The sequence below is a fragment of the Nothoprocta perdicaria genome, unplaced genomic scaffold (genome assembly GCF_003342845.1).
Source record: "Nothoprocta perdicaria isolate Ctin4 unplaced genomic scaffold, notPer1 scaffold_9, whole genome shotgun sequence".
In the NCBI taxonomy this organism is placed as follows: Eukaryota; Metazoa; Chordata; class Aves; order Tinamiformes; family Tinamidae; genus Nothoprocta; species Nothoprocta perdicaria.
Window position 1 is genome coordinate 7,614,282 of NW_020456198.1, and position 26,862 is coordinate 7,641,143.

Below are 26,862 nucleotides of genomic sequence, written 5' to 3' on the forward strand. Positions count from 1 at the left end.
GGCAGCCTGTGCCAGGGCTCTGTCACCCTCACAGGAAAGTTCTTCCTCACATGCAGATGGAACTGCCTGGGTCTCAACTTACACCCATTGCCCCTTGTCCTGTCACTGGCCACCAACAAGAAGAATTTGGCCCCTTCTTCCCTACATTCTCCTGTCAGGTACTTACACGTATTGGTCAGATCCCCTCTCAACCTTCTCTTCTCCAGGCTAAACAGGCCCAGCTCGCTTAGTCTCTCCTCACACGAGAGCTGCTCCAGTCCCTTCATCATCTCTGTCGCTCTGCGCTGGCCCCTCTCCAGAAGCTCCATGTCCCTCTTGTCCTGGGGAGCCCAGAACTGCCCCCAGTGCTCCAGGTTTGGCCTCACCAGAGCTGAGTAGAGGATCAAGATCCCCTCCCTGACCTGCTGGAACATGCTCCTGATGCAGCCAGGAGCCCACTGGTCTTCTTGGCCACGAGGGCACACTGCTGCCTCATGGTCAACTTGATGTCAACCAGGACTCCCAGGTCCCTCTCTGTGGAGCTGCTTTCCAGCAGGTTGACCCCTAATCTGTCCTGGTGCCTGGGGTTATTCCTCTCCAGTTGCAGGACCTTGCACTTTCCCTTGTTGAACTTCATGAGGTTTCTCACTGCCCAGGGCTCTGTCACCCTCACAGTGAAGTTCTTCCTTGTGTGGAGATGGAACTGCCTGGTTTTCAATTACACCCATTGCCCCTTGCCCTATCACTGGCCACCACTGAGAAGAACTTGGCCCATTCCTCCCTGCACTCCCCCTTCATGAACTTATACATATTCATCAGATCTCCTCTCAACCTTCTCTTCTCCAGAGAAAACAGGCCCAACTCAGTCTCTCCTACGAAGGCCCAACCAGAACTGGACCATTCACTTCTCTCTGTCCTACACCCACCCTAAAAAAGCAGCTGAAGGCTATGGAGAGACCCAGTATGACAGTAGGCAGATAGACCCGTGGCAGCGCGCAGGGACCCTTGGCAGCACAGCGGAGCACGTGCCGGGCCGGGCGGCGTCGGCGCGGGATTTAGCTGTGCCGAGCCACGTGGCAGCCTAAGTGAAATTGGCATTTTCAATTTGTACTCTGACATGTCTCATTTGGGGCCCGGGCATCTTGGGAAGGCATCCAGCCTGCAGCTGTCCAAAACACTTATTTGCATCTCCCTGCCCCGGCTGCTTTTGGAAATTAGTTCTTCTGGGAGGTGGGTTGGAGGGCTGGGGGAGAAGAGACCAGGACAAGAGGCAGGGAGCGTTAACGCTTCGTGTGCCAGGTCCGTACCGGGGGGAACGGGCGCAGGAGACTCTTTCTGGGGAACACACGACAGCCTTAAGCTTTTGCTTCCCCTCTCCGCACCCTGATCAGCACTTGCCTTTTCCAAACTTTGGTGGATGAGGGAAGCGAGGGGCAGCTTCCCACGCAGTGCCCTCGTTGGGGCTTAGTTCCCATCTCCTGGCGCCCAGCCCGGACTGCTCCTTCTGCCACAGGCTCCCCACAGCCTGACCCGCCTGATGCGAATCGCACCCGGGGTTATGGGCAGCCCAAGAGGCGCAAACGGGAGCCAGGGGCACCAGCAGGTCCCGTCACGCTGGCTCCTCCCTGTTCCTCGCCAAGGCACTGCCAAACATCCATTAAACACTTAACTGTTATTAACATCCAGGTTAATGAATGCTCGGGGTAGTCAGCGATGCCAGGGCTGGTGCAAAGCGTTTGTACCCGGCGCTGCTCCCGAACGGATCCGGGCTGTGTGGAAGCAGGCGGCACCAGGGCATGGGAATGAGAAGCTTGCTCTGGGGAGGAACAGCAACCGCAGGGTCTCGAGAGCGCAGGGACGGCTGCTCGATGGGAGAACATGCTCAGCACCCACCGCGGCACTGCTAAAGGCAACGGGAGCAGCAGGCGCACGAGCTCCTCGGGATCCTCATCTAACCAGAAGGGACCTCCCTGGAGGAACCTGCCCATGCAGTGTGGCATGAAGAGCCAAGGGGAACGCACCCATCCCACCAGCCTGGACACGGCTATTCCCACAGAGGCTCCTTTCTCCAGGCCAATGACTCAGCCAAGAGGCCTCCTCACCAACCCCTGCTCAAGGCTCTTTGCCCCAAAGTTATCTCCTTTGGAGATCTTCCTGAATAAGGGCCACCAGCCTCAGATGCTTCTCCCGGCAAAGGTTCTCCCACCTGCCCCATCCCCAGGGCCCAACTGGGGCGAGCACCTTGAAACGGGGAGACTGACCTCCCCGAGGTGCCTTTTGGGCTCTGCAGCACTGCTGGCCTCACAGGGAGCAGCCAGAGGTGCCAGCCCTCTCCGAGGCACCACCACCTGCCCAAGGAGCACAGAGACGAGAGGACGTCCCCCAGCCCACCGCAAGCTGCGCCAACAAGCCTGTATGGCCAAATTCCCCTCCCAAACACCCCCTCAAGGGCTTCCCCTCCCTCTCACATGCACCATCCCCCTGGACTGCATTTCTGGAGGAACGGTTCAGCTGCAGCTGTGTCCTATTTTTCTGTAGTTGATGACCTCAACTCCTTCCCTGCACTACGGGGACGGCAGTAATGTACATCGCGTCGCGCCAGGGCTCAACTGCAATTCATCATTATTTTATCTGCTGGAATTTAATTGGATCCTATCAAACTCTCCTGATACTCCCTTCTCACTTTAAACACTGCTGCAGGAAAGATAAATGTAGGCACTGCTAGGACAGGGAGCAGGGCTTTGTTGGCGAGCGGTTCTGGGGTTGTAGACTCCGATGCCGCTTCCCTCTCCGTGGCTGGTTAATTAGAGATCCACATACTGGAGGTGTGCGGCACTCAGAACAGGGCATGTGTCTATGATTTATGTTCCTCTATAAATATACCCTCGGCCTAGTAAAATCCTGTCGTATACACAAGAGCACATCTTGACAGCAACGCCTGGGCTCTGCTTCTGCATCTCCTTTTGCTCTTCTTATGCAGATCTTCTCTTTCCCTCAATCATCATATCCAAGTTTCTTCACCTGGATTGCTCCTGGGTGATAGAAAGAACCCAAGACTCTAGGACTAGGTCACTGGTGCCTGCGCTCCACTACCATCAATCAAAATTAGCAAAATCAGCAAAAAGTACCCAGGATTTACTTCCTAAAATCCAATATTGGACTTGGAATCAGGCATCCCAACCTGCATAGCATCTGGGCACCACGGGGGTCTCTGGTAAGAGGAGAGGGTGGCAGCAGGACTCCCTGGGCAGCTCCTTCAGCTTCTCCACACCCAGCTCCACCATCTCCTCCAGGACCGGTGCTCCCCAAGGCCTGCGGTGCCAGCTTTAATAGAGGAGCACAGGGACAACACAGCCGAGCCAATTCACACAAAAAAGTGCCCACTCTTAAGGTTGTCACCCTAAAACCCTGCAGCGATGCCCACCCATGGCACCATCCTCCATCGGGTGACCCGGGGCTCGAGGAGGGAAGTCCCAGGCCCACGCCGGTATCACAGGGACAAGGACAGGGATGGAGCAGGTGGCATCTGGAGGGACACAGGAGCCTCCCACAGCACGAGCCAGGGGCCTGGCGAGGAAGGACCTGGGAGGGAGGCAGCGCTGACACAGCTGCTCACCACCACATGTGGCCTTTGTTAAAAAGAAGGGGAAATAATTGAGGCGTGAGGCTTAAAGTGCTGAGACAACAAACTCATGGAAAGAACATGAGGAGTTTTCCTACTTTTGTATTTAAAGGGGAAGAATAGTTCTTGGGCTATTGCAGCCTTAAGAGGAACAGCCTCAAGAGAAAAAGCGAAATCCTTCGCAGTGAAATCACGTGTAGCTGTTTTGCTGGTGCTGGGATTAAATTTGCCCAAGCCAATCGTTTCAGTGCCTGTTTCTCTACTATAAGAAGTGCTGCAGATTTCAGATTATGGTACGTTTCACAGGAAAACTGTTTGGTTTTTTTGCAGCAGGTGGAAGGACAAGTCAGATGGCAGATGGAGAGAGCAGGCAAAGTTAAGGGTTGCTTGGGAAGTGAAGTTCAATGGCATTACCTGCATAGATTTAGAGACATGTGCCCTTTTATGCCTCCAAAAGATTTAAAGCAGTTAGCAAAAATTAAAATTTACTATCAAATAATTTCTTTTTTGTTGTTTTTGCTTCTTACAACACGCACTGGAAGTCATGAAGGGTTTATTTGCTTTCATCCTGAGGAGAGAAATTTAAGTGGGGAGGCAGAAAGGAGCTTTTACTGCTTCTTTTTGACCTGGGATATATGGAGAACACCACGCCTGGGCTTCCTTCAGTTTAAGGTAGCAGGTGTCTCATATGATGTTTATAGCGGACACTCAAACCTTAATGAATGGACTGTGGAATATTCATCATCCCTTTTTCAAAGTGCTAAAAAGTCACTGGAGTTTGACAAGCACTAAAACTAAACAAAAGACACGATTTTAAGTGGACTTGACTTGTTATCCCTTCCATTCACCCTTAGTTCAGGGAAGCATCCCTAATTCAGCACAGCAATTAACCTCTTGTTTAGATCCCATTGAACTCGGGGAAGCAAAACGCTCAAATGCCTTCCCGAACCCAGGACATCAATTCCTCACTTCCACGCTCTGAGGACACCATCACCTCCCTATTTCTCCACTCTCCAGAGCATCCTCCACACCAGACTCGCAAGTCAACCAGCCCTTTGAGCAAGAGCTACAGAGGCCGTGCAGCTCATGACACCAATGTTTGCACCTACTTCCACTAGAGTGGAAAACAAAGGTCTTTTTGCTACTGCCTCTCTTTCTGAAGCTTCCTAGGGAAAAACAAGGCCCAAATAATCCAGGATCTCCAGCACAGCTGCCTCTCCCCTCAGTCGAAGCCTCTTTCCCAGCTCCAGGTCCTGCGTGGGACTCTGGACTCGCAGCTCTGCCCTGGCTGAGCCCTCACCGCGGCGCTGGAGGGGGAAGCAGTAAAATAGGAGGTTAAAACAGAGGACAGTCGGCCAAGTGATCCTGGCGGACAGACCCAGACGTGCTCCTTCCCCGCACTCCCTGTCCCGGGCTCGGCATCAAGCTGGCGACCTCGAGCTCAGGCCACCCCAAGGACGGCTGCTCCAGCAGGGCCTGGCAGGCACCTCTCCAGCCCAATGTCCTCCTGCCACCACCCTGGAAGCTGCAGCTTGTGCTTTGCACTGCTGGCTGCATCAACGCCTGCGCCAAGCACGGCTCCTCCTACGACATTTCCAGCACAAAGCCCAGACCTTCTGGATGGGAAGCGTTTTTGCTCCTGCTGAAGCGCAGGGAACGAGCCCTGGGAGCAGAGCAACCCCACGGCACCAGCACTAAGCAGGAGGCACAGGAAGGGCTCGGGATGCTCTTCACACCCAAAACCACCGGAGCCCGGGGGGCCTGAGCGCGCAGCGGGAGAGAGGGAGCCAAGGCCAATCTTCAGCGGCTTCTAAATGTCACTCGTGCCACTGAAGGACAGGGGAGCAGGGATTGGCGCTGGCGCGAGGCTGCAAATGAGCTTGCACAGTGAGAGGGATGGAAAACAAATTTTAAAAGGATTAAGTCAGGGGGAGCAGGGAGGGGCTGTCTCCATGCAGATGAGGAAAGGTCGGTGCGGAGCCCAGCGGGGCAGCCGCGGAGCTGAGCGACGTTTCCCTAGAGGGGCCGGCGATTAATACCTCAGCTCTGCTCGCTCCGGGGCTCGGGAAAGGCCGGGATACAGAGCCGGCGGGTTCGGGGGGGCCACAGAGCTGGCGGCTCAGCCTGGGACAGTGTGGACGGAGGGAAAGCCATGGCTGTGCTGGAGGGCCCAAGGAGAGGCACACGGAGGCAGGCGCAAAGCGGGAGCACCAGGAAGGTGCCAGCCCACGGAGCCCATCACTGGGGAAGCCACGAGCAGCAGGAGGCAGAGGGAAGGGTGAAACGCTGCGGCGGCCGGGTTGGCTGGCTGCAACTTTCTTGGGCTTTCAAAGCGAGTGTCTCTGGAAGGGCTCCTCAAGGCGGGAGACGTCCCCTGGGGCAGGGGTGTCGATCCTATCGGAACAACCCTGCGGCAGCCCCTGCGCCCGGGAGCGGGCGGCCGAGCTCCAAGGGCAGGTTCACAGGGCAAACAGGGGCCAGGAGCTCTCCTGGGGGTCCCCAAACCTGCGCTTCCCACCCGCTGGTCACGCCAGAGAGAAACCAAACGCGGCGCTGCAGCGGACCGGGGAGCCCAGCGGGCACGGCAGGAAGGAGCAGCCTGGAAAGGAAGCGCGTGCCCAGCAGGGCGCGGGGCCCGCGGCGCCGCACACTCACCGACGTGTTCTGGCACTGGATGCTGGTGCTGTTGAAGCGCAGCGCGGTGACGCGCGTGGTGCCGCCGGGGATGTGGAAGATGCACTCGTAGTTGCGCTGGCCGGACTGCGGCTGCGGCAGGTTCTTGGCGGTCAGCGTGATGGGCTTCACCACCCCCACGGGGATGTAGATCTGCGTGGAGGGCAGGATCTGGGGGCAGTCCTGCGAGGAGAAGAGGGGCAAGAGATGAAACGGGAGACACGACAACCTCCCCCCGGCAGCTGGGAGAAGGGCCCAGCAAACCCCGCTGAGCGCTCGCTTGAGCAAAGCCTGTGCGTAGCCAGCCCGGAGCCTCGGCTGCTCCGAGCGATGTCCCGAGTACAGAAGAAGGGACCAAGGAGGAAGGAGCCTGCAGGGCCGTTTGGTGCCAATCCAGAGGGCTCCGGGCTGCAGCGGGTGGGCAGAGGACACATCTGTGGATGTACAGCTTGAACCTGCGACAGCAGCACGAGCTGCAGGTGTGTGTAAAATGATGTTAATGAGGAGTTTTAACGAGGGTGCTGCTGTCATTAGGTTTCAGAGTTAATATCTACTGGCATGAGCACTGTCAGCACCATCTCAGACCTCCTGCTTCCTTCACAGCCTCCATCCCCCCTAGCTGATAAGCGGATACAAAAGCCTTTCTCAGAGCTCTGCCAAGCCCCGACTCAGCAGCTCTCCAGAGCCCCATCCCGAGAGCCCTCTGGCCAATCCCATTCCAAAGGGCACTGCCTGCAGGGAGGCAGGCAGCAGCCCTGCCATTCCGCGAGCCCTGGAGCGAGTGATCGGGCTGGCTCCGACTCTCCCAGCACGGCGGACCTGGAAAAGCTCCGTCCCTGTGGAAAGGGGAGCGGAGGCTCCTGCTCCGGGATCCGCTTCTGGCCAAGGGGAGCCCAGGGACAACAGGGACACCGGCCAGGCCCAGGGAAGCGGCCGTGGGGAGGGCAGAGCCGCGAGCAGCCGCTGCTTCTGCGCTGCCCTGGGGCTGCCTCGCGTGCTGAGCACCCAAAGGGAGCACCCGAACACCCCAGGGAGCAGCCGGGAGCAAAAATAAACAAGCGCAGGCAGAAAAACAGCCCCGAGGCCCCAAGGATGCCCCGGCGGCAGCGGCCTGACGCAATGGCAGGGCAGCCTCGCGGGGCCGCCGGAGGCCTCGCACCAAAGGCAGCGGCCACGGAGAAGGGCCCGGGGAAACAGGGTGTTTTGGAAGCGAGCGGGGCCGAGATGGGAATAGTGGACGTGCCGGGAAGGGCTCTCCCCGCTCCACAGCTCCGGAGCGCTGCGGCTTGGGCACCAGCAGCCACCAGTAGCTCTTGCCCCAGCCCAGGAACTCCTTCACCTCCCAGTGCCTGGCCTAAGGATTTGCTTTATCCTTCCGCCTTCTCCGAAAGGAAACAACCCACCCCAGCCCTGCTCCTCGTCCCAGGCTGCCCAAGACGCTCCATTGCAAAACCCCCGCATTATCTGGGCAGCATTTAACTGAGAAGGGGGAGAAAGGGAAAAGGATAAGTTTCATTTTGCAAATACTACCTAAAACCCCAACCGTCTCTCCTTAAGTTTCCTCTTCTATCAGCCCGTATTTCCCCAAGGTGCTTTTTCCTTTTTTCAAAAGAAATAAAACTGTCTGGCCCCAAAATGCACCAAAGGGCAGGCAGAAAGGAGCAGCGGCCTCAGCTGAGCCCACGCAGGTGGGGACAGCGAGGGGACAGCGCGGGGCCCCGTCGCCGTCCCGTCGCAGCCGCCCCGCGCTGCGTGCCGCCCGCGGGCCCGTTTTGCTGAGTAGCTCTTGGAGCCGGCGGCCAGTCCTGCCGCTACGTCACATGTTCTGCATCTGCTGGCAGAAGTGTCTCATCCAGCAAAAATCCCAGCCGGCTCCAAAACAGGAAGCACCTGGTGCTCGCGGGGCTGCCGCGCTCCCCGCCGGCGCCTCGGCCTCCCTCTCGCTCGCAGCGTTTCCACCGCTCGTGTCCCTCAAAGCAGCGTCGCCCAGGCACCCACGGCTTCTCGCTGGACAATCCTGGAAAGGCTCCGCACAGCCCACAAACCTCGGGAAATGCTGACCTGGCTCTCCGGAGCGGGGAGCCATAAAGTGAGGGGAGGAGCACAAAATTAGGAATCGGTCCCATCCTTGGAAATCTCAGGTTTTCTCCCAATAAAACTGGATTTTTTAACTGGATAAAGATGTTTCCAAGGGTGCCCAAATTTGCTTTGGGTTAGAGGTTTCGAGCCGCGATGTAATGGTGGGGGTTTCCTTCCTGCAGAGCTCCCGGGTGCACCGTGTGCAGAGCCAAGGCAATGTCCCTGCCATGCCCATGGCCACATCCTTGGACATGTTTTGCTGCTCGAGCCTAGCAGATTTCACCCTTCATGTGGGTGGGATCATCAGGAGAGCAGCGTTTTGGTGAAGGAGAATTTGGCTTCAGCTACTGAGCAGATCCCCCGGCATCCCTACAAACCATGGCAGGGACATGGGAAGCGCAGCACGAACAGTAGCTGTGCTCCCTGCATCGTCCCATCCCCACATTCCAGCCCAAGAGAAAGCCGCAGAAGACAAATATCTGCAGGGATCCAAAACGACCCAGGACTGCAGGGCGCAGGGGTTTGGAGGCACAGCAAGGAGGGCAGGGACACCCTTCCTGCTGCTGCCTTCCCAGGCACGCCAAAAAGGGGAGCGAGCCCCGTCCACAGCCAGTGCCGCTGCTTCCGTGCCCTCGAGCAGACCTGGGCTGCAAAGACACCTCTGCAGAGCCAGAATATCCAGGTGCCTCCAGGCTCGTGTGCGCAGCAGGCCCAGCACGGAGGGCTCGGGGTTGCCACTGTGTTTTCCTGCACAACATCTACTCTGCACCTCAGAGAGAACTGGAAGACTCTGCCTGCACTGCAGGTGACCCATGTCTGCAGGGGGACCAGCAGAGGCAGAGTTAAGAAAAGTAAATAAGAGATTTCCACGCCTTTTCCGACCAGTGACCACCACACTCACACCAACCAAACAGCAGACAGACCAAATCCTGCTCAAAATAACTCCCAGGGTCAGACATCCTCCCACAGACAGGACCGGGCTGACTGTCTACCACTAATTTGCCCCGTGGTGCCAGGGCTGGCACCGCGTGACCCCTCCGCACGCCGAGGACACTGCAGACACCACCACAAGCGGCGGCTCCGAGGGCACCATCGTGTCCCTCCTGCCAGGAACTGCTGGGGCCACAAACAGGCGCAAACAAGAGGAGCCAGTTCCCAAACCTCGGGCCAGGCACCGCTCCAAGCCCCAGGGTGAGCAAGAGGTCCGTGTGGGCACAGCTGCTCCCACGCGTGGAGGCACCACAAGTTTGTGAGCTCTGTCCTGCGGGAAAGGTGCAGGCATCTCGAGCACGACAGGCCAGTGACAGAGGCCTTTGGGTTGGCCCTGGAGAAGGAAGGTGAGATCCAGCAGCATGGGACCGCCGGACATGAGGATGGGACGCACGGAGCTGCAGGATGGCCGGTGCTCCGGGAACCGCCAGCGCTTGCTGCCCTCTTTGCAGGAGCGACGTTGGAGCTGGCTGGAAAGGCGGCCTCAAGAACAGGGCTCTGCGTTGCCCTGGCTGACTCCTCGCCAGATTCCTCCAGGGCGCAAGCTGGGAGAAAACAGCTTTTCTAATGGGCTCACGTTGCATAATTCCCTCCTGTGCTGGGCAGCGGGGCCGGGTTTGTGCTGGCCGGCAGAGCACACGGGCTGCCTGTGACACGCGCGAGGACAGAGGGACACAGAGCCACCCTCTGCGCTTGCTAAGACCCTGAGAGACGTGCGAGAAGGAGCCAAAACTCCGAATTTAGTTCCGGTTTTGGTGAAAGAGGTCGGGGGAAGCCAGCACTGCTCTCTCATACTGTCCACATCCCTCAATCCTGAGATACAGGCCTGGGCAGCAGCCAAGTTCCAGCTGCATTGAGAGTGCAAGGTCCAAATGTTCCCCTGTAGACATGTCCAGCTCCCCTGGACAGGCAGCAGGAAAAGCTCTGGCTTTCAATGGGAAGCAGGGAAAACCTGCAGGGCTGAGTCTCACCACGTGTGAAGATGCTCCTCCATCCATCCATCCCTGCCCTGGCACAAGAGGGATCGTGCTGCCGCTGGCTGGGCTCTGGCTGAGTAACGGCCCAGCTCTCCAGTCCCCTCCTGGAGGGCTCTAGCGCCTGGAATGATGAAAGAGGCAGGAGGAGGAAGGGGAAAAAATAATGGTTCTCTGCTGGGAGTTCGACCTGTTTCAGTGAGGAGCCCAGGGCAGCTACAGACACAGGCTTTGGGAGGGAAAGAGATACAGCAACAGGGAAGGGAAAAGTACAGCTGAGGGCACTCGGTTAGAGGGGCCATCTAACCCCATCTAAGCCCATGCATGTGCCAAGCCCAGCAAGGATGCCTGGAGACAGCCAGGATAATAATCCATAGGCAAACAGATGCCCACAGGTCCCCACCTAGGATGAAGGAAGACCTCAGAAAACATAAATTCTGAGAGACAGAGATTTGCTGAGATGCAGTTCATGCTCCTGCTAAGGTAGGAGGAGCACACATGGGTGTCCTCTCAGAGCCAGCTGAGACTGCAAAGACCTTGAGGGATGTCTTGGCCACTTGCCTTCACACAGAACCTGAGAAGTGCAGGCAAGTCCTCCTCGTTTTCCCTTGTTCCTGATCCCCAGTCCTGTCTTGGGAGGCTGCTGTGATATGAGCTTTGTCAGAGCTCAGAGACCAACAAACCAGCTGGGATAAGTTTTCTGAGATGACCTGGGCAAGCGTTTTCTCCAGGACATGCGCTTGAACTGTCCCCATGCAGCCAGCACATGGCTTTGCTCCCGGTGGCAAACATCAGGCGGTGGGATCCTTTCCACTTGGTCCTTTTACAGACGACTGGAAAGCAGGCTAAGCTCAGCTCTGCGACAAACAATCAGCCTTGTGTTCTTGAAGCCTCATTGTTTCCCAAATACTGCTAATTGCTGGAGCAGGCGAAGAGGGAAGCGAAGGCGCAGGATGCTGAGGATTCTGTCTTCAATCAGAGCAACTCAACTTGCTCTAAGCCAGTGTGTCCTTCTGAGGACTGACACTAACTCTAGCTTATCAGTTACATAGAGGGCTCAGAAGGAACCTTCCCTTTTGCCTTGGCAGCCCAGGAGAGGTAGGGTTGAGGGTAGGTCATTACACTACAACAAGGGCCTAATTGGCTGGGCTCAAATAAGCTTTGCAGCAGGTGTTTCAGCTTTCACCTCTTCCAAACAGCTTCCAGCAGAGCAAAATCCTGGTTCCACTGAAATCAACAGGGATTCTACCTGGGCAACAGTGATATTAGGGTTCCTCAAAGTTCACGCCACAGCTCTGTACCCCACAACGCTCCAACGAGAGGATAACTTCCCTCCAGGGAAGTGTTTGCACCACCAGCAAGCTCAGGAGGGGCCGGCATTGCTGGACACCAACCTGAGTCACCTTCTGGAGTTTAGTACCAAAGGGAGTGAAAATCCCTTCACCAAAATTCTCCTCCCATGACCCAAATCAGCAGGCTATTGGCCAGACCTCTCCAGAACTTCACAGAATCCCAGAATGGTTGAGGTTGGAAGGGAGCCCTAAAGATTATGCAGTCCAACCCCCTGCTCCAGCAGGGACACCCAGAGCACGGGGCACCCGGTCACATCCAGGTGGGTTTGGGAGACCTGCAGAGAAGGAGTCTCCACAGCCTCCCTGGGCAGCCTGGCACTGCCTCCCTGCACCGCATCCACCCCCGGCAAACCACAGAGATCAAGAGCTCGCCTCACTCCCGAGCCATCCCCAACTGAGGGCAGCAACGTGAGGAAGCCCTTGGAGAGCACAACAAAGTGATCTCCTCGGCTTTAGTAGAGGTTTTGATTTGTTTTAGTTTCAAACCTCTCCCCCTCTGAAAACCAGTTATTTTACAATAGCAATTCAAGCTTGCCTCTCTCAAAAGCAAAGACAAACGATTGTCTTTGCCTTTGCTTTTCACTTCATTTAGCCTGAAGTGCTTTCTGCTTTCAGCCCCAGGTCCCCCGCAGCCTCCCCGCGCTGGGGCTTGTCCAGGAGCGGAGACTCTCCCACCGCTTCCCAGTGCCCTTGGAGAGGGCCCCGGCCGCTTTACCTCGGACATGTTGACGCGTCCCTCCAGGAAGGAGCAGTCGGCCGCGTTGTGGGTGCAGATGTGGCGGTACTTGCACCAGTGGCAGGGGAAGGAGCCGTTCACGCAGGACAGGCAGCTGCGGAGAGAGCAGAGAGGGCAGCGTCAGGCAGGGTCGGTCGCACGCGGTGGTGGGGCCAGGGCTGGGCTCGTTGTCCATACGGGAGCCACCTGCTCTGCCCACATCTCCCAGACCACCAGCCTTCACCCCCAGGTTGCCCACGGACATTCCTGGAGACCTGTGTCCAGTTTTGGGCTCCCCAGGACAAGACGGATGTGGAGCTGCTGGAGAGAGTCCAGCACAGGGCTACCAGGATGAGCAGGGGCCTGGAACATCTGCCATAGGAGCAAAGGCTGAGGGAGCTGGGCCTGTTCAGCCTGGAGAAGAGAAGGCTGAGGGGGGATCAGATCGGTGTGTATAAATACCTCAAGGGAGGCAGTGAGTAGGATGGGACCAGCCTCTTTTCAGTGGCGGTCACCAACAGGACTAGAGGAAACGGCCACAAACGGAAGCACTAAAAGTTCCACAGGAAACTGTGGAACAAGTTCCCAAAAAGTTCTGGACAGTGAGGGTGACAGGGTCCTGGAATAGGCTGCCTAGAGAGGCTGTGGAGTCTCCTTCTCTGGAGATCTTCAAAACCCTCTTAGACTCAACCTTGTGTCCCATGCTCCATGCCCCTGCGTGTGCAGGGGGTTGGACAGGATGATCTCCGAAGATCCCTTCCAACCTTAACGATTCCGTGGTTCTGTGACGAGGGAGCCCGCAGTGTTTCCATGCCCTGCTTGCCTTTGGCCCTGGCGCGTGGGACACAGCAGGGCCCCCCTCTCTACTTGGCGAGCTGGCCCCTTCCCCGCCGCCGCGACAGGGCTCAGCTCCAGACTTTGGGAGCCTTATTTTGGTTTCATGAAAGGCAATTTTAGCAAGTGCAAGCAGAACAAGGGCTCTCCACTGCAGAGAAAAAGGGGAGAAAGAGCCAGATTAACACACGCTCATTGAGAGGGAAATTATAATTGGCTAAAGGTTGGGTCAGATTAACATTTCGGGACTGTAGCGCCTTTCAGGCGCTCACAATACGCTGTGTGTGACCCTCTCGCGCTGCCCCCTCGTCGCGGCCCCGCGCCGCCTCCGTGTGTGTGTTTGCTTCCCAATCCCTTCTCTGCAGCCCCAAACGTTTCTGTGTCTCCCTGGCCTCCTCCTCGGGCTCTTTGTGCTACATGCTCACGTGCACACGTGTGTACATGTGTGTGTACATGTGTGTACATGTCCCTCACCACTCCTCGGGCTGGTCTCTCCCACTTTGCTGTCCCTCTGTCGAGGCACCCACCTGCTCAGTTAGGGAATGAGCACCATGGACTGGACGCCTTTTCCAAGCAAAGGGAATGACGCCTTTTCCAAGCAAAGGGAATGACGCCTTTCCCTCCAGAGAGACCCGTGCAGGTACAGCAGGAGGAGACCCAGTGCCAGCTCAGGGCACCACCGTTACTGCAGCGGATTATCCAGGAGCCACCCCAGCATCCTGGAGCTTTTCCCTGGCCGTCCAGGGCTCACATTCCTCCTCCCAGGACACAACCTAAGGTCAGACATCCTTGGCCATCCCGTTTTGCTGGGCATTAATCCTGCCCTACCCAGCAGTACCATCATTTTGCATCCAGGAAAGGTCCTTGCACCCCATGTCAGCAGGGCCACCAGAAAGGCTCCGAGAGCCCTCGCAGGCCAAGCCCGGAGGGGTCTCTGCAGCCAGGGCAGGTCACGCAGCCCCATCCCTGCAGAGTCCCGGGATGTCACCGAGCCGAGCGGCTCCGAGTCCTTCCCTTTCCCGCGGTTAACGCGGCCGGGCCGCGAGGAGCAGGTCTGCAAACGCAGCGTGTCCCATGTCACCAAACCTGCCTCCTGCTCAGGAGACAGGAAGAGCTACTGAGGCAGCAGCTGCAAGGCCAGAGAAATAATCGCCCTGGCTTAAAAGCAAGAGCAAAAGGAGAAGCATCAGCACTGCTCATCTGCCTAAAAGGCTCCTTCCTGCTCCCACTGCTCTCACCAGGAACAGGACTGGGCCCAAAGCAATTATATTTAAAGACAGGATCTTCCCCTGCGGGAGGCAGGAAACCCTGCTCGGCCAGAACTGCTCCTGAATCCCAATGCTCCCATTCTGCCTTTACCTGGTGGGAAAACGCTGGGGAAAATGAGGTCTGATGGCACAAGGCAGGAAGACCACAACCCTCCCGCACAGGGATTCATTTCATGGGACGGAGGCGCCGGGAAGGAGCAGGCAGCAGCGCCCGGCCCCGCAGCTCCGCGCCCCGCTGCATCCGCAGGCACCGCTTCCCGGATCCGCGTGCGCGCTGAGGAAATATTTAATTAAGCTGCTTGCAAAGGGGGCTGGAAGTCATATCCATGTTTCGCTCGCATTTTCACTTCCAAATGAACAGCCCTTTTAGCTTTACCCACAAATATGTTAATTGAGATGCTCCTTATGCAAATATATGCAATTTTATTTCAGCTGTGGAGATTCAACTTAAAAGCACAGCCGTAGCCTCCTATCTGCCTGCCTTGATGGAGGGAGGCGAGGAGGGTGGGGGGAAGCAGGGACACAAACAAAGCAGCAGGAGTGCTCCCAGCCTCCCTCCTCAAGACAAGGGCTCAAGCAGCTTCGCGCAGGCACACAAATCCGGGATGCAGAGGCAGGAAAAGCAAGGCTTTATCCCACTGTAAGCGTGGCAACCAAATTTGGAAACCAATTCCGAAGAGGAACGTGCCTGAGGCTGGGCAGATCCGATGCCGCTGCCATGTAAGGCCCTCATCATCATCATGGCACAACCAGAAATCCGCACACGCGACCAGCCCTCAGCAAGGGCTGCACCTCAGCAGGTATCTTCTAGCCACGAGGTCCTTCAGGTTTAAAGAAAGACCCCCAAGTCTCTCCTTTGCCGTCACTCGAGCTGTTTCAAAGCAGTCAGATAACGTGATTCCAGCCTTGCCCTTCCTCAGGCCTCTCACCATCGTGCCCCTCGACACCGCAGTGCCTGTCACAGCCCAAACATTTTGGCCTTCCAGGGCTGTCCTAGATGGAGACGGAGGGTCCCAGACAAGGGTGTGATTGCACGGCCGTGCTCAGCTCCATGGAGGAGGTGCTCCACTCGCTGGGGTGAACTCAAGCACCCCAAGCACCGTCCTTGCTCATCAGCTTCTGTCCCTTCTTGCCGCTCTCTTGGCCTCCTCTTCACCCGCCCAAGGACACACATATTCCTAACACCTCTTAGGTTACCACTCAAGTATCCACCACACTAAGCGTACAGATCTCCACGTCCTCATTGCCCTTCACGCCGCTTCTAACCTACCCGAGTCATCTTGGAAGCCCTAGTCCTTGGAGATGGTTTTCACACCCTCGTTTCTGCCCAAGCCTTCCATCTGCTCTAAGGTTGTCAAACACAGTTGTAAGTACACTCACCGCCGCACAAGTCTCACGCCACAGCAGCTCTCCTGCATTTCAAGTGTGTGAGCACAACCCAGCTGGCTGAAGGCTCTATAAAGTACCCAGCGAGTTAGTATTTGGATGCCAATAACGTGGTTAAACCCCATTTCTAACGTGCTTCAGCCCCATGGGCTTGAGCAAGGGTTGTTTGATATTGCTCCTCCTGCAAGCGCCCTGCAGGGCTCTCAAAATCCAGGAATTCTGCTCAGAAAGCCAGGAGCGATTCCCTTTGCTTCCAGGTGGAACCCTTCCCAGCAGACACACGACTGCATCTGTGCAGGGCACACGGGGCCAGGCAGCCTCCGAGCCAGCACCCCGAAGAGCTCTGGGGCTCCCCGGGCTCCTTCTGCAGCCACCTCGCTCCGTGGCCCGTTGGCTTTGCAGCCTCAAGCAGCAGGCAAAGCTGCCGCCTTGTTTAAGGGAGCTGCTCTGATCAGCAGACACGTCTTCCAGCAAGGGGCACCGGGTTGAACAAGCCCCTGCAAATGGGTCTAATGGGACCCCCGCTGCAAGGGAGGCGGCCGCGCTCGCCGGCGGGCGCCCGAGCCGGGCTCGTCTGCTCAAGGTCAGGCTCTGTGGAGCGGTCGGGGTTGTCTCCCCAGCGTGTCCATTTGTCACTGCTGTCTGTTCCCAGCGCAGGAGCAGCCTGCTCGGCAGCGCGATGCCATCTGTGCTGTCTCTCTCCTTCCCATGGTCAGGCTCTTTTCCCTCATCACTTCTTGCCTAAGCGGCTTTCATCACTCCCGCTGATTAGAGGGAGTTTCTCCTTCGTGTGTTGAGTCCCGCTCCCTCAAACACCCTGGGAATGCAGGGAGCCCGAGCAGGCAAAAGGCCGATGCTGGAGGTGCGGGGCAGGCGCGGACCCACAACCTGCTCCCCACACATCTCCCCGGCCTTCTCCACCACAGGCCCTTGCAGGTGCCACACAGCTGGGGACAAAGCCAGCAAGTTCAGGCTGGCCAAAGGGAAGCTCAGACCCACCACGTGTGTGTGCAAGAGGAGCGATGAGAGTCTCAGACAAGGGTTTCCTCGCTCTGTGCAGAGTTGTCCATGCCAGGCCAAGCCCAGGCTTGCTGGAACCTCACCCAGGAAGAGCAAGCAGCGCTGCAGGCCACAGCAGCAGCTCCTCACTTGGATGGAAGGGGCACAGGGACAGCCCAGAGCCTCCCCCTGCCTTCCACCACTGCCCCCCGAAGTCCCTACCAGGTTGTGCCCAGCCCTCCTGATACTGCAGCTCAAAACCAATCCCAAACTTGCTCACGGTTGAGGTCCTGCTAGATGAACACCTAACCCAAACGCAGCAACGCAAAGAGGGAGACAGGACAACAGAGGGGCGCTCAGCTGCACGTGAAGAACATCACTGGTGTCACCAGGCTGGAAGTGGCACTACAGGACGAGCCCAGACCTGCTGGGGAGGCTTCAGAGGACCCAAAGGCACCTGAGGCAGGTGAGCAGAAGGCACCTCCGATAGCCCCAGCAACCCTGCTACGAGCTGCAGGTCTGCTGCAGAGCGCAGGCAGCCGGTAGGGCTCCAGATCCAGGCTCATTCCTCATGCACCTTGCCTGGCTCCTGGCCTCAGGCGCGCCGTGCGTGCCTCGCCAGCGCATCGGCATCCGCGCCGTCTGGAAAACAAGCCCGCTCGCTCCCTTATCTCCAGCTCCAACGAGCCGAGAACTCTCCAGCGCTCCAAGCGCCGAGAGGGGAAGGCGGAAAACAAAACAGGCGTCCGAGGGGCGAGATAAGGCTGAGCCAGCAACCCAGAGAGGCCGGGAGACGGAGCGGGCGGCTAGAGGTGTCCCCTGTGCCCCGTCCTCCACGGGCTGCCTTCGAAGAACAAGAAGAATGGAGGTTTTCAGGAGGAGCGGCGTGGGAGGGACGCGAAGTGCCACATGCACATGTAGATGCACGCACAGAGGCCGGGCCTCAAAGCCTGGAGCGCTGCCTTGCTGGGAGAAGGACACGGAGCAAACCACAGGGAGGAGGGAAGGGGCAAGTTCAGCAGCAGCAAGGGCGAAACGACGGAGGTCACTGGGAAGGGAATTTATGAACAGCGTGCTGATGGAAGCAGCATCCGTGCGCACACCCCACGGAGCACCCCCGAGCCCCCGAACCGCTGCTCAGCCCTTCTCCTGGCAAGGGGGAGGCCTCCTTGGTGACTGTTCTGCCCTGTCGCAGCCTCTGTGTGCAGCAGCTGCTGGAAGGGCCGAGGGGCTGAATGGCTGCACACTGGCTTTAAGGCTGCATTTCAGCTTTATACCCATCTATTTGCCCCAGAAAAGGGGAGTAAAGGAGGCAGAGATACTGAAGGGCAGCACTCCTCCCTGCCTTCCCTCTGCCCTGTCCCAGGAATCCCTCCACCTCAGTACAAATCCACAAAGATTGACCACGACTGGAGTCAAGCAGCAGAGTTTCCAGAGGAAATCCAGGCAGCAAAGACGGAAAGAGTGGGAACAAATAGGCCTTGGTTGTCCTTGGAAACAGCTGGTGTCAGTCCCTGCTGCAGACAGCAAGCTGGACAAGGAGACTCTCATCTATTCCCACATCTCCATGCACGTTCTCTCCAAGATCCTCTGCCTTCCGCAGCTGACATTCCCTCCCCATCCCCCGCAGAGCTGTGATGCTCAAATCCCAAGGAATTCCCCTTTCCGAAGCTCTCCCCCCCGCGGCGCTCCTGGGCTCTCCGTCTCTCTGGAATTCCTCGCTCGCCTGCGAGGCAGATTTCGCGCTCATCCCCCTCGCCAGCAAGCGCAGGCTCCACCGAGGCGCTCGGGGAGCCTGGCATTATGTCTTTATCTTTAAAGGGTACTTATTTCCCAGAGAATGCTTTGAAGAGGGAGTTTAATGCTCACAAAGGCGACCTCAACATCTGCACGCACAGCTTCTGGACACGGGCTGATTCATTAGGTTATCAAAGGCCCGGAGCGCTCTCTGAGAGCGCGCGCTTGATCAATGCCCCGCAGGAAACCTCCAAGGGAATCCAAGGGAATCCACGCTCGTCTCCACCGTGGGGTTTCCTGTATTGTCCTCTGCCACAGACCCAGAGCCTGGGACCAGGACCGGACAACTGGCCCAAGTTTCCATAAAATTCGGGAGCACCCGATCCCTTCAACGCCCTGCGCTCACCCTCAGCACAAGGACCAGGCAATTGGCCTCGTCTCCCCCAACCTCCTGCCCTAGTGACAAGCCACCCAGTTGATCTTGCTGCAGCTAGACACCACAGCTCTGACCTTGAAAATAAGCTGTGGGACAGTCTTGTCGACAGCCAGCACCAGTTTGGCCAAAACTAGCTAATCTGTGCTGCGACGGGCAAAAGGGCTCTGCTATTTAGGGACTCCTCTCCAAGAAGCAGAGCAGAGGAGCGTCACTCTGACACGCTGTCACAGCTCCTGCTTCTGAAAGCAGCATGGCCAATATTGACCAGGTCTAAACAGATTCACTCAATGGGGCATTTACAAAACGGAGTTTTAACCCCTCCTCAAACCATCTTGTGTTTACTAGCAGCCCTCAAAAGACACTTGAAATTCCTGCTAACTGGAGCAAAGAGATGCACTGCTTCCAAAAAGAGTGCTATTACCCCAATTCCCCACCTGTCTCCCTGTCTGTATCCCTGCCTTCTCGCAGGCTGCCGCAGGAACGGGGTGCAAGGCACGGCCTCCGTGCTGTTAGTGGAGAGTGATTTGTTCTCATCACAAACAAACCTCGCTCCTCTTTCAGTCCCTGCAAGCTCTGCCTCCCTGCTCCCCGTTCTGATCCAGGCAGGCTGGGAGCAGCGCGCTGCTTCGTCACCCCGCGGGGCCATCCGGAGCTGCCCGGCAGCACCAGGGCTGCTCTGCAGCCAGCGTATGGGCAATGCAACTCTCTTCATACCCTCTTTACCAGGGATAAAACACATCTTCCTTTCTGCAGCCCACACTACGGAGCTATGCTGTCACCAGAAGCCCTCGAAAATGCGCAGGAAAAACAGTTTTGCAAGGTTTTAAGAAACAAGAGACTTGGGCTTGCAAACAACGACAGGACCAGAGCCACAATCTGCAGAAGAAAAGGGTTTCAGTGGGGCATTTTGCAGATGCTTTTACCTATCTGCTGAAAATAAGGGGGGTCACTCGGGCCCCATGTAAATGGCAGAGCTGTTGTGGCTTGCCTGGGGTTACTCCAGCTTACACCAGGGAAGAGCTGGCTTACAGCTCTCCTATCTTTCCGTAACGTTTTGAAAATCTCTCCTAAATATTTTGTCTTCAGTTGAAAAATGATTTAACACACAGGCCCCTGGCTCCCAACCTAAACAAAGCTGCCCAAATAAAAAAAGGAGGCATAATGCGCGGTGATCAGAGAGCTCCACAGGAAAAAACATTAGCCTCGTGGAACAGCAGATTGTTCCTAATACAGAATTCATCAGGCTGACTTATAGATTTTCTTCCGCAAAATATGAAACCTGGATCCGAAAGGCTATTAACTCCAAAGAGATCCATTAAAGACGCCTGTCTGCAAATGGTATTTAAAGGTATTGCATCATCCCAGATATTGTCATGTTCTTTGGCTATGACTTGGCTGCAGGTCACAAAGTAAAAACTGCCTCCAAACACTAAAACCGTTGACGTAAAGAAAATAATAACAATGTTCAGCAGCCTAGAACATGGACTTTTCTATCAGCTCCAACCGGAGCCCATAAATATTAATGCATCCATAATTAGCCTTTTTAAATAATGCATCCAAAATTAAACATCAACGAGGTAATAAATCAGTCAGGGCTCTTTGTTGTAGGTTTGTTGGGAGGGGGTGAGGGTGCTCATATGTAAGTACAAAATAAAATGCCAGTTCCCTCACCAGCTCTTCCCGATGGACCAAAGTGACAGGGCCCTGATTGGACCATACCTGACAATATTCACTTAAAAGTCTAATTTCTTTCATTTAGAAAAATGAAAGTCACTTTGGCTTTTGGATTTGCAGAATGACACGTCGCCTTCCCGGGTCAAAGCTGAGCTAACGTTACTGAAACCACATAACGTGAAGGGAGACAAAGCCCATCTCGTGAGCCAAGGTGAGGGAGAAAGTCAAGTCCATCAACTCTTCCCCTCTCTCCTTGCCGTTCCTGGGAAAAAGACCTGCCCCCTGCAAGAGCAGAAAGCCCAGGGTGGGGAGAGATGTTGGCATGGTGCAAACAGGGCCCTTTCCTTCCTCACCACACCAGGATCCTGCCGGCTCCTCAGCCTCCGCATCCCAAATCCCTTTGGCACGGGACGAAGCCCTCGGCGCTCCCGGGCCGGCCCCTCGGGCGCTGCAGGCAGAGCCGTCGTGCAGGTGCCCGTGCCAGGGCCCCGGGGCGCCAGCATCTCACCTGCCTTCCCCTGATCAAAGCTCAAACGCAGCTCGCAAGCTGAGCCCGCTCTCAAGGAGCCATCTGGAGCCGAGCCCCAGCAACCCCCCGGAGCCAGGCTGGATTCTTCACAAGAAGCTGCCCAGAAGAGATCACTCGGCATTCGCTTATCTAAAATTACTGATCAGCCGGAGCGTCACCACCCGTGGGAGGCTTCTGGCAGGGTACCAGAATCGCTCGCATTCCTGAGCTCCGGCTCCTTTGCCCAAACACAGCCCGGCAGCTCCTCTCCTGCTTCCCTGCACCCGTCCCTGCTACTCACGCACGCTGTCCTCCTCAGCCCCTGCTCCGGAGCCAGCTACAACGAGGCTTTACGTTGTGCATGAGACACCACATCTACAATCCACATTTCCTCTATTTTACCATGTGCCTAAAAGGACGTATTTAAAGTAGATTTCAAGGCAGCCTGACAAGAAAGCAAATTCATAATTACTTCCACTTAGGAAATTCTTGGGTAAACGTCCCACAACATGCAGTATGTTCCATTCAAAGTTGCTCTAATTTTCCAGTGTGCTCTCCAGCAAGATTGGGAAGCAAGTACCTTCATAGGAAAACACAGGCTCTCCTTACTTTTGCCTAGCCAAGTCACTCCTCTTAACTGTTTCCAGGAATAAGATGCCTGGCATTTTCGGTTACACGGATTGCTTCAGTCTGCAGTGCAGTAAATTCCCTGTTTCTACCAAAGCTTTTCCAAAGTCCATTTCAAGTGAGGCTCTGCCTCGACGCTGCATGTTCCTGCACGCCCAAATGCAGCTGTGGGCTCTCTGGTCACTGTCCCATTTACAAGGGTAAAAGGAGGAGGTTTCTCAATGCAAACCCCACTCTCTGGGCTGTGCTTTCCTCTTCCAATATCAACAGCTTCAAAGCTGAAATCTCTCATTCTCTCCAAGTCTCACACAGCCCAACCCACCTCCTCCCAACAAATGTTCATGAAGCCCAGGGCACTTACGACTGATGGACACTGCAGTTGTAGAAAACAAAATCCACAGAGGCAAACTTCTTCCCCGTCTCCTTTGATTTCAGGTAGAGTTTCACCACACGCTTGTCCCCTGAGGGTCAGCAAAGAATAAAAATGCATCAGCAAGGGCATGATGCTCAGTCCATGGCCTGGGAGGGATTTGAGGTAGCTGGGCAACAAATTCCATTCACCTGCATCAGCAAAATCCCCCTGATCTAGAAATAAAAAGAGCGAGCGTGCCCCCCATACCCACCCAGCCACCAAAGAGGTCAGCAGAGCCTGAGCACAGCACTATGCCCTGCTGCTTATTGCAGCCTGCTGGCAGGGATGCAGGTGCCTTGCACTGCGAGAGCAGCATGGGAGGGAGCTGAACAGCTTAGGGGACAGCAGAGTGTCCAAGGGGTCCCAGGAAAAACGCACATCTGCCTGGGAATGGTCCAGAGGTGGGGAAGGAGGCCAGGTACCCTAGGACCAGCATACAGATCATCAGCAAGAGACCCTGCCCACAGTCTGGGAAAGGATGAGAGCAGACCCAAGACAAGAAGCAGTCCCCAACGAGCAGCAATTTCCTTTTCTTCCTATATCCCAAAGAACCTGTCTTCACTTCTGCTCTGAAGGCGGGGATTGCTGCAGTCATGGGAAGACTGCCGGATGCCTCTCCCAGTCCTCTTTGCATCTGGCTCCTGGGGCAATAAGCAGGGCAACAAGTGGGGCAAGGCTTGTCCTGGGCTTTGTTTCACCATGGGGCACAAGAGAGGTGAGCTCACCGCGGCCCCTGGTGATGGGGATGACGTCCTTGGCAGAGGGAGAGCTGCAGTAGATCTTCCCATCTTCGATGCGACTCTCTGACTCGGTGAAGTCCTCGAAGGAGCAGTTCACCCCGGCCGAGAGGTCTGGCACGTTCCCGGCCTCCAGAACCAGCTGGGGAGAGAGGAAAAGGCATCACAGAGGGAAGCAGGAGATGGAGGAGACTCCTCAACGCGCGGCAGGAGCAATCCTGCCTCCACCACCCCCAGCAGCAGCAGGACGTGCTGCAGGCTAAAAGCAAACACCATCCACATCTGACCTCCCGGCGCAAGGAGAGAGCACAGATTTAAACGGGTTAAAGACCAATGAACCCCTGCCCTACATCCTCTGCCCTCTCCTGCACCACAGACCATTACGTCTCACCTCTCTACAGAGACCTAACAGAGTGTTTAGTGAGGGAATGTTTTAGAGAAAGGCATCCACTTCTGCAGACATGGAGAGCAGAGGAATCCACCTCTTCCTTTGCAAATTCATTCCAGGGGTCAGCAGCTCTCACTTTACAAAACACGTGCCTTACTTCTAATTTGAATTTGTCTCAGCTTACAGCCATTAGTTGTTGTTATGCCTTTCCTTGAGAGATTAAAAAGCCCTTTAGTCCCCGCTACTTGCTCCTTGTAAAGGCACTTATACTCTGTAATCAAGTCACCTCTTAATCTTCTTTTTGATAAGCTAAGCAGATTGAGCTCTGCAAGTCTCTCACTGGAAGGCATTTTCTCCAGCCTTCCGCTCATTTACATGATGTTTACAGGAGGTTTGCAGCCTCCTGCCTTGGCAGGGGGACTCGCAGCCCGGGCGCCGTGTCCCCGTGTCGATCACGGCAGACCTCTGCGCCGCTCCCTGTCATCAGCCATGAAAATCATCACAAGGAGGGATCAAAAAGCCTCCCAGCGCGCAGGTCTCCCTCTCGGAGGGCTCTTGCTCCAGCGATAGCCCAGGAGCTTTCCCAGAGTCACTGCTTTCTATGGCATCCGTCCTGTCTTGTTCCTGGATATATGAACTCCGTGCTTGGCAAAACCAAGACCCACTCTCTGGTAAACTAGTCCCATTCAAAGCCAATTGCTCCACATGGTAATCTCATCTCCACAGCCATGGGCCACCCCGCCAGTCTCAGCAGCCTCTGCAGATCTCAGCAGCAGCGATCTCGCATTTATTTCCCCATCACCACTGCAAATGCTAACGGGGGTTGCACTGCACTCCAATCCCCACAGAAGCACTTGGAAAACATTCCTAGTCAGTGGCAATTCCCCTCTGACAACTACTTTTTGAGATCCGTCACAGAGCCAGGTCTTAATCCACTTAACACGTGCTTTATCAATACTGTATAATGCTAGTTTTTAATCAGAATGTTGTGTTGCACCAAGTCAAATGCCTTGTAAAAGTCTGCAGACATCACATCCCTGCAGTCCCTCTTGTCACTTGAGTCATAATTTCATCAAAGAACAAAATCTGGAGTTTTGGGACATAAAACCACATTGAATGGCATTAATTACACTCCCATCCTTAATTCTTCATCAGTTGTAGCCTGTATCATTTTCTTTTCCATTAGTTTTCCTAGAATGAATGTCAGACTGAGCAATCTCTAACTACTGGGTTGTCTCATCTGCCCTTTCTGCAGATCTGCAAAAAATGAGCACCCTTTCTGCTTACTGTAGTTTTCTCAATATTCTCCATTTATCACAAAGTTGCCTCTACGGGCAGGCCAAAGGACTCAACTCTTTCAGGACTCCTAAGCACCCGATATGTAGACCTGGCAGTTTTGAAAAGTTTATTGCTAGTACATGCAGTTTCATATTCTCTTTACACTGCTAATGGTCTGGAAAACACTGCATGCAAGTACATCATCCTTCCTGTTTGCACAGGCAAAGCAAAAACTTAAGCATCTAAGACTCATCCCAAAATATCTACCAGGGCTACCATCAGAGACGGAATATTGAGCTAGATGGATCTCTGGCCTAAGTATGGCAATCCTTAGGTCATTATTTGTATTATGCAGAAATATTTATTGCTCAGTTATGTCTTTTCTCAATAGTAATTAAGAAGTCTATTATCTCTCTCAAGCAACAGGTTGGCCATCATCAATCCCTTGAACTTTACTGCATTTCCTTTGCATCAGAGCTCCTTCCCTCTCCTTTGTTATCATAGAATCATTAAGGTTGGAAGGGACCTTTGGAGATCTCGTCCAACTGCCCTGCACACGCAGGGTCACCTGGAGCAGTGGCACAAGGTTGAGTTCAAGAGGGTTTGGAAGACCTCCAGAGAAGGAGACTCCACAACTTCTTTGGGCAGTCTGTTATAGGTCTCTGGCACCTTCGCTGTCCACGAATTTTTCCTTAAGCTCCTGAGGAATTTTGGAAGCTTCAGTTCATGGCTGTTTCCTCTAGTCCTATCCGTGACTACCACCAAAAAGAGGCCACCCCATCCTCCTCACTGCCTCCCTTGAGGTGTTTATAGACACTGAGGAGGTCCCCCCTCAGCCTTCCCTTCTCCAGGCTGAGCAGGCTCATCTCCCTCGGCCTTGTTGAATATTCCTGATTTATTTTAACCGCCCCCTTCCCAGGCACCCGTCTCCACCGTGGCAGGAGGTACGTGGCGCGCAGGCCAATGACGTGGCTTACCGGGACCTCGGACATGGTGACCGAAATGTTCTTGGGCTGCACGGTGAGCTGGACGCACTGGCGCAGGTCGGAGGCGAAGCGCTGCGGCTCGTCCGCCCGCTCGCAGCGGTCCTTGCGCGAGCACCTGCCAAGGGAGGAGAGCCCCGCGGTGACCCTGAACTCCCCATCTCTCTCTGATTGTGCCCGTTTGCCATCGGGCATCACCTCCCAGCCCTGTCCCACGCGGTGCCATGTCCTGGCATCTCCTCAGCCTCTTCACCACTGCCTTAGCCCACAGTGAGCACCCAAATCACCACCCCAAGCCCCCGCACAGCGTGCGGATGTTCTCCTCATCCTCCCTGCAGCATCTGCCCCTCTCAGACACATGCAGCTCCTCCCAGTCCCCCCAGAGAGCAACCCACAACACCCCTCTCTCCTCAGGCCATGCTCATGGAGCTCTGCTCGCCTCGGAGCGGGAATGACTGCCCCTCCACTGCCCCTCAGGGCCGTTCCTGCAATAACGGCGTTTCGCTATGGGAAACGCCGCAATTAAACAGCGAGCAAAACGCAGCGGGGAAGCAAACACCACAGGCACTCGTGGGCCGGGCTGAGGCAGGAGCCGTTTCCCTTGCAGGAAGGAGCAGGAACGGCGACGTCGCCTCCCTGGGTCCCAAGGGACACACAGGGGACTTACCGAATGCCACTCTGCACTGAGGCAGCCAGGGAGGGACACGGGGCTGCAAGAGCCGGTGTCCTGCCCCACGGAGGAACCCCGCTCCATGGCTAAGCCTCTGCCCTCGGCCTCCCCTCCTAGGGCCAGCGCGGTCCCCGCGGGGCTCCCGGCCGGTACTCACACGTTGTGCAGGACACACCAGCCGCAGTGCGGGTCCCGCGAGCCCAGGCACAGCTCACAGCTCTCGTACTGCTCGCAGCTCTCCACGGGCACGCGCGTCACCTGCGGGGACACGGGCAGTGAGGGGGGGACGCGGCACCTCGGCCTCCGCTGTCCTCACTGGAGCTCAACGGGGGGGCCAAGGCCTCCAGCACGGATGGGGAAGGTCCCAACGCAGCAGCGAGGAGGGAACAGGGACACGGAGAGCGCAAAGCAAGGCCCTGCTTGGGCACAACGAGCCCTTTCCGTACTTGAACCTTGTCCATGCCCTCCGGAGTGAGCTCTGGGCGCCAGGAGCCTCCCCGGCCTCCGCAGGGCCGGAGCCCCAGGGAACTGTGCCCTGGCC

The 26,862-nt window shown here is 56.1% G+C and overlaps 1 protein-coding gene across 2 annotated transcripts in view; it reads right to left on the bottom strand.

The window, feature by feature from the left end:
• The window catches only part of PLXNA1 (plexin A1), a 125,071-nt gene that overhangs the window by 39,853 nt on the left and 58,356 nt on the right, over positions 1-26,862 (bottom strand). For both annotated transcript variants that reach the window (XM_026052545.1, XM_026052546.1), the window contains exons 5-10: positions 26,479-26,579; positions 25,646-25,769; positions 22,991-23,144; positions 22,215-22,314; positions 12,385-12,499; positions 6,257-6,457 (exon numbers count right to left, since the gene is read on the bottom strand). In XM_026052545.1, coding sequence (XP_025908330.1) covers positions 6,257-6,457; positions 12,385-12,499; positions 22,215-22,314; positions 22,991-23,144; positions 25,646-25,769; positions 26,479-26,579 — 795 coding nt within the window. The remainder of the gene's footprint in view (positions 1-6,256; positions 6,458-12,384; positions 12,500-22,214; positions 22,315-22,990; positions 23,145-25,645; positions 25,770-26,478; positions 26,580-26,862) is intronic.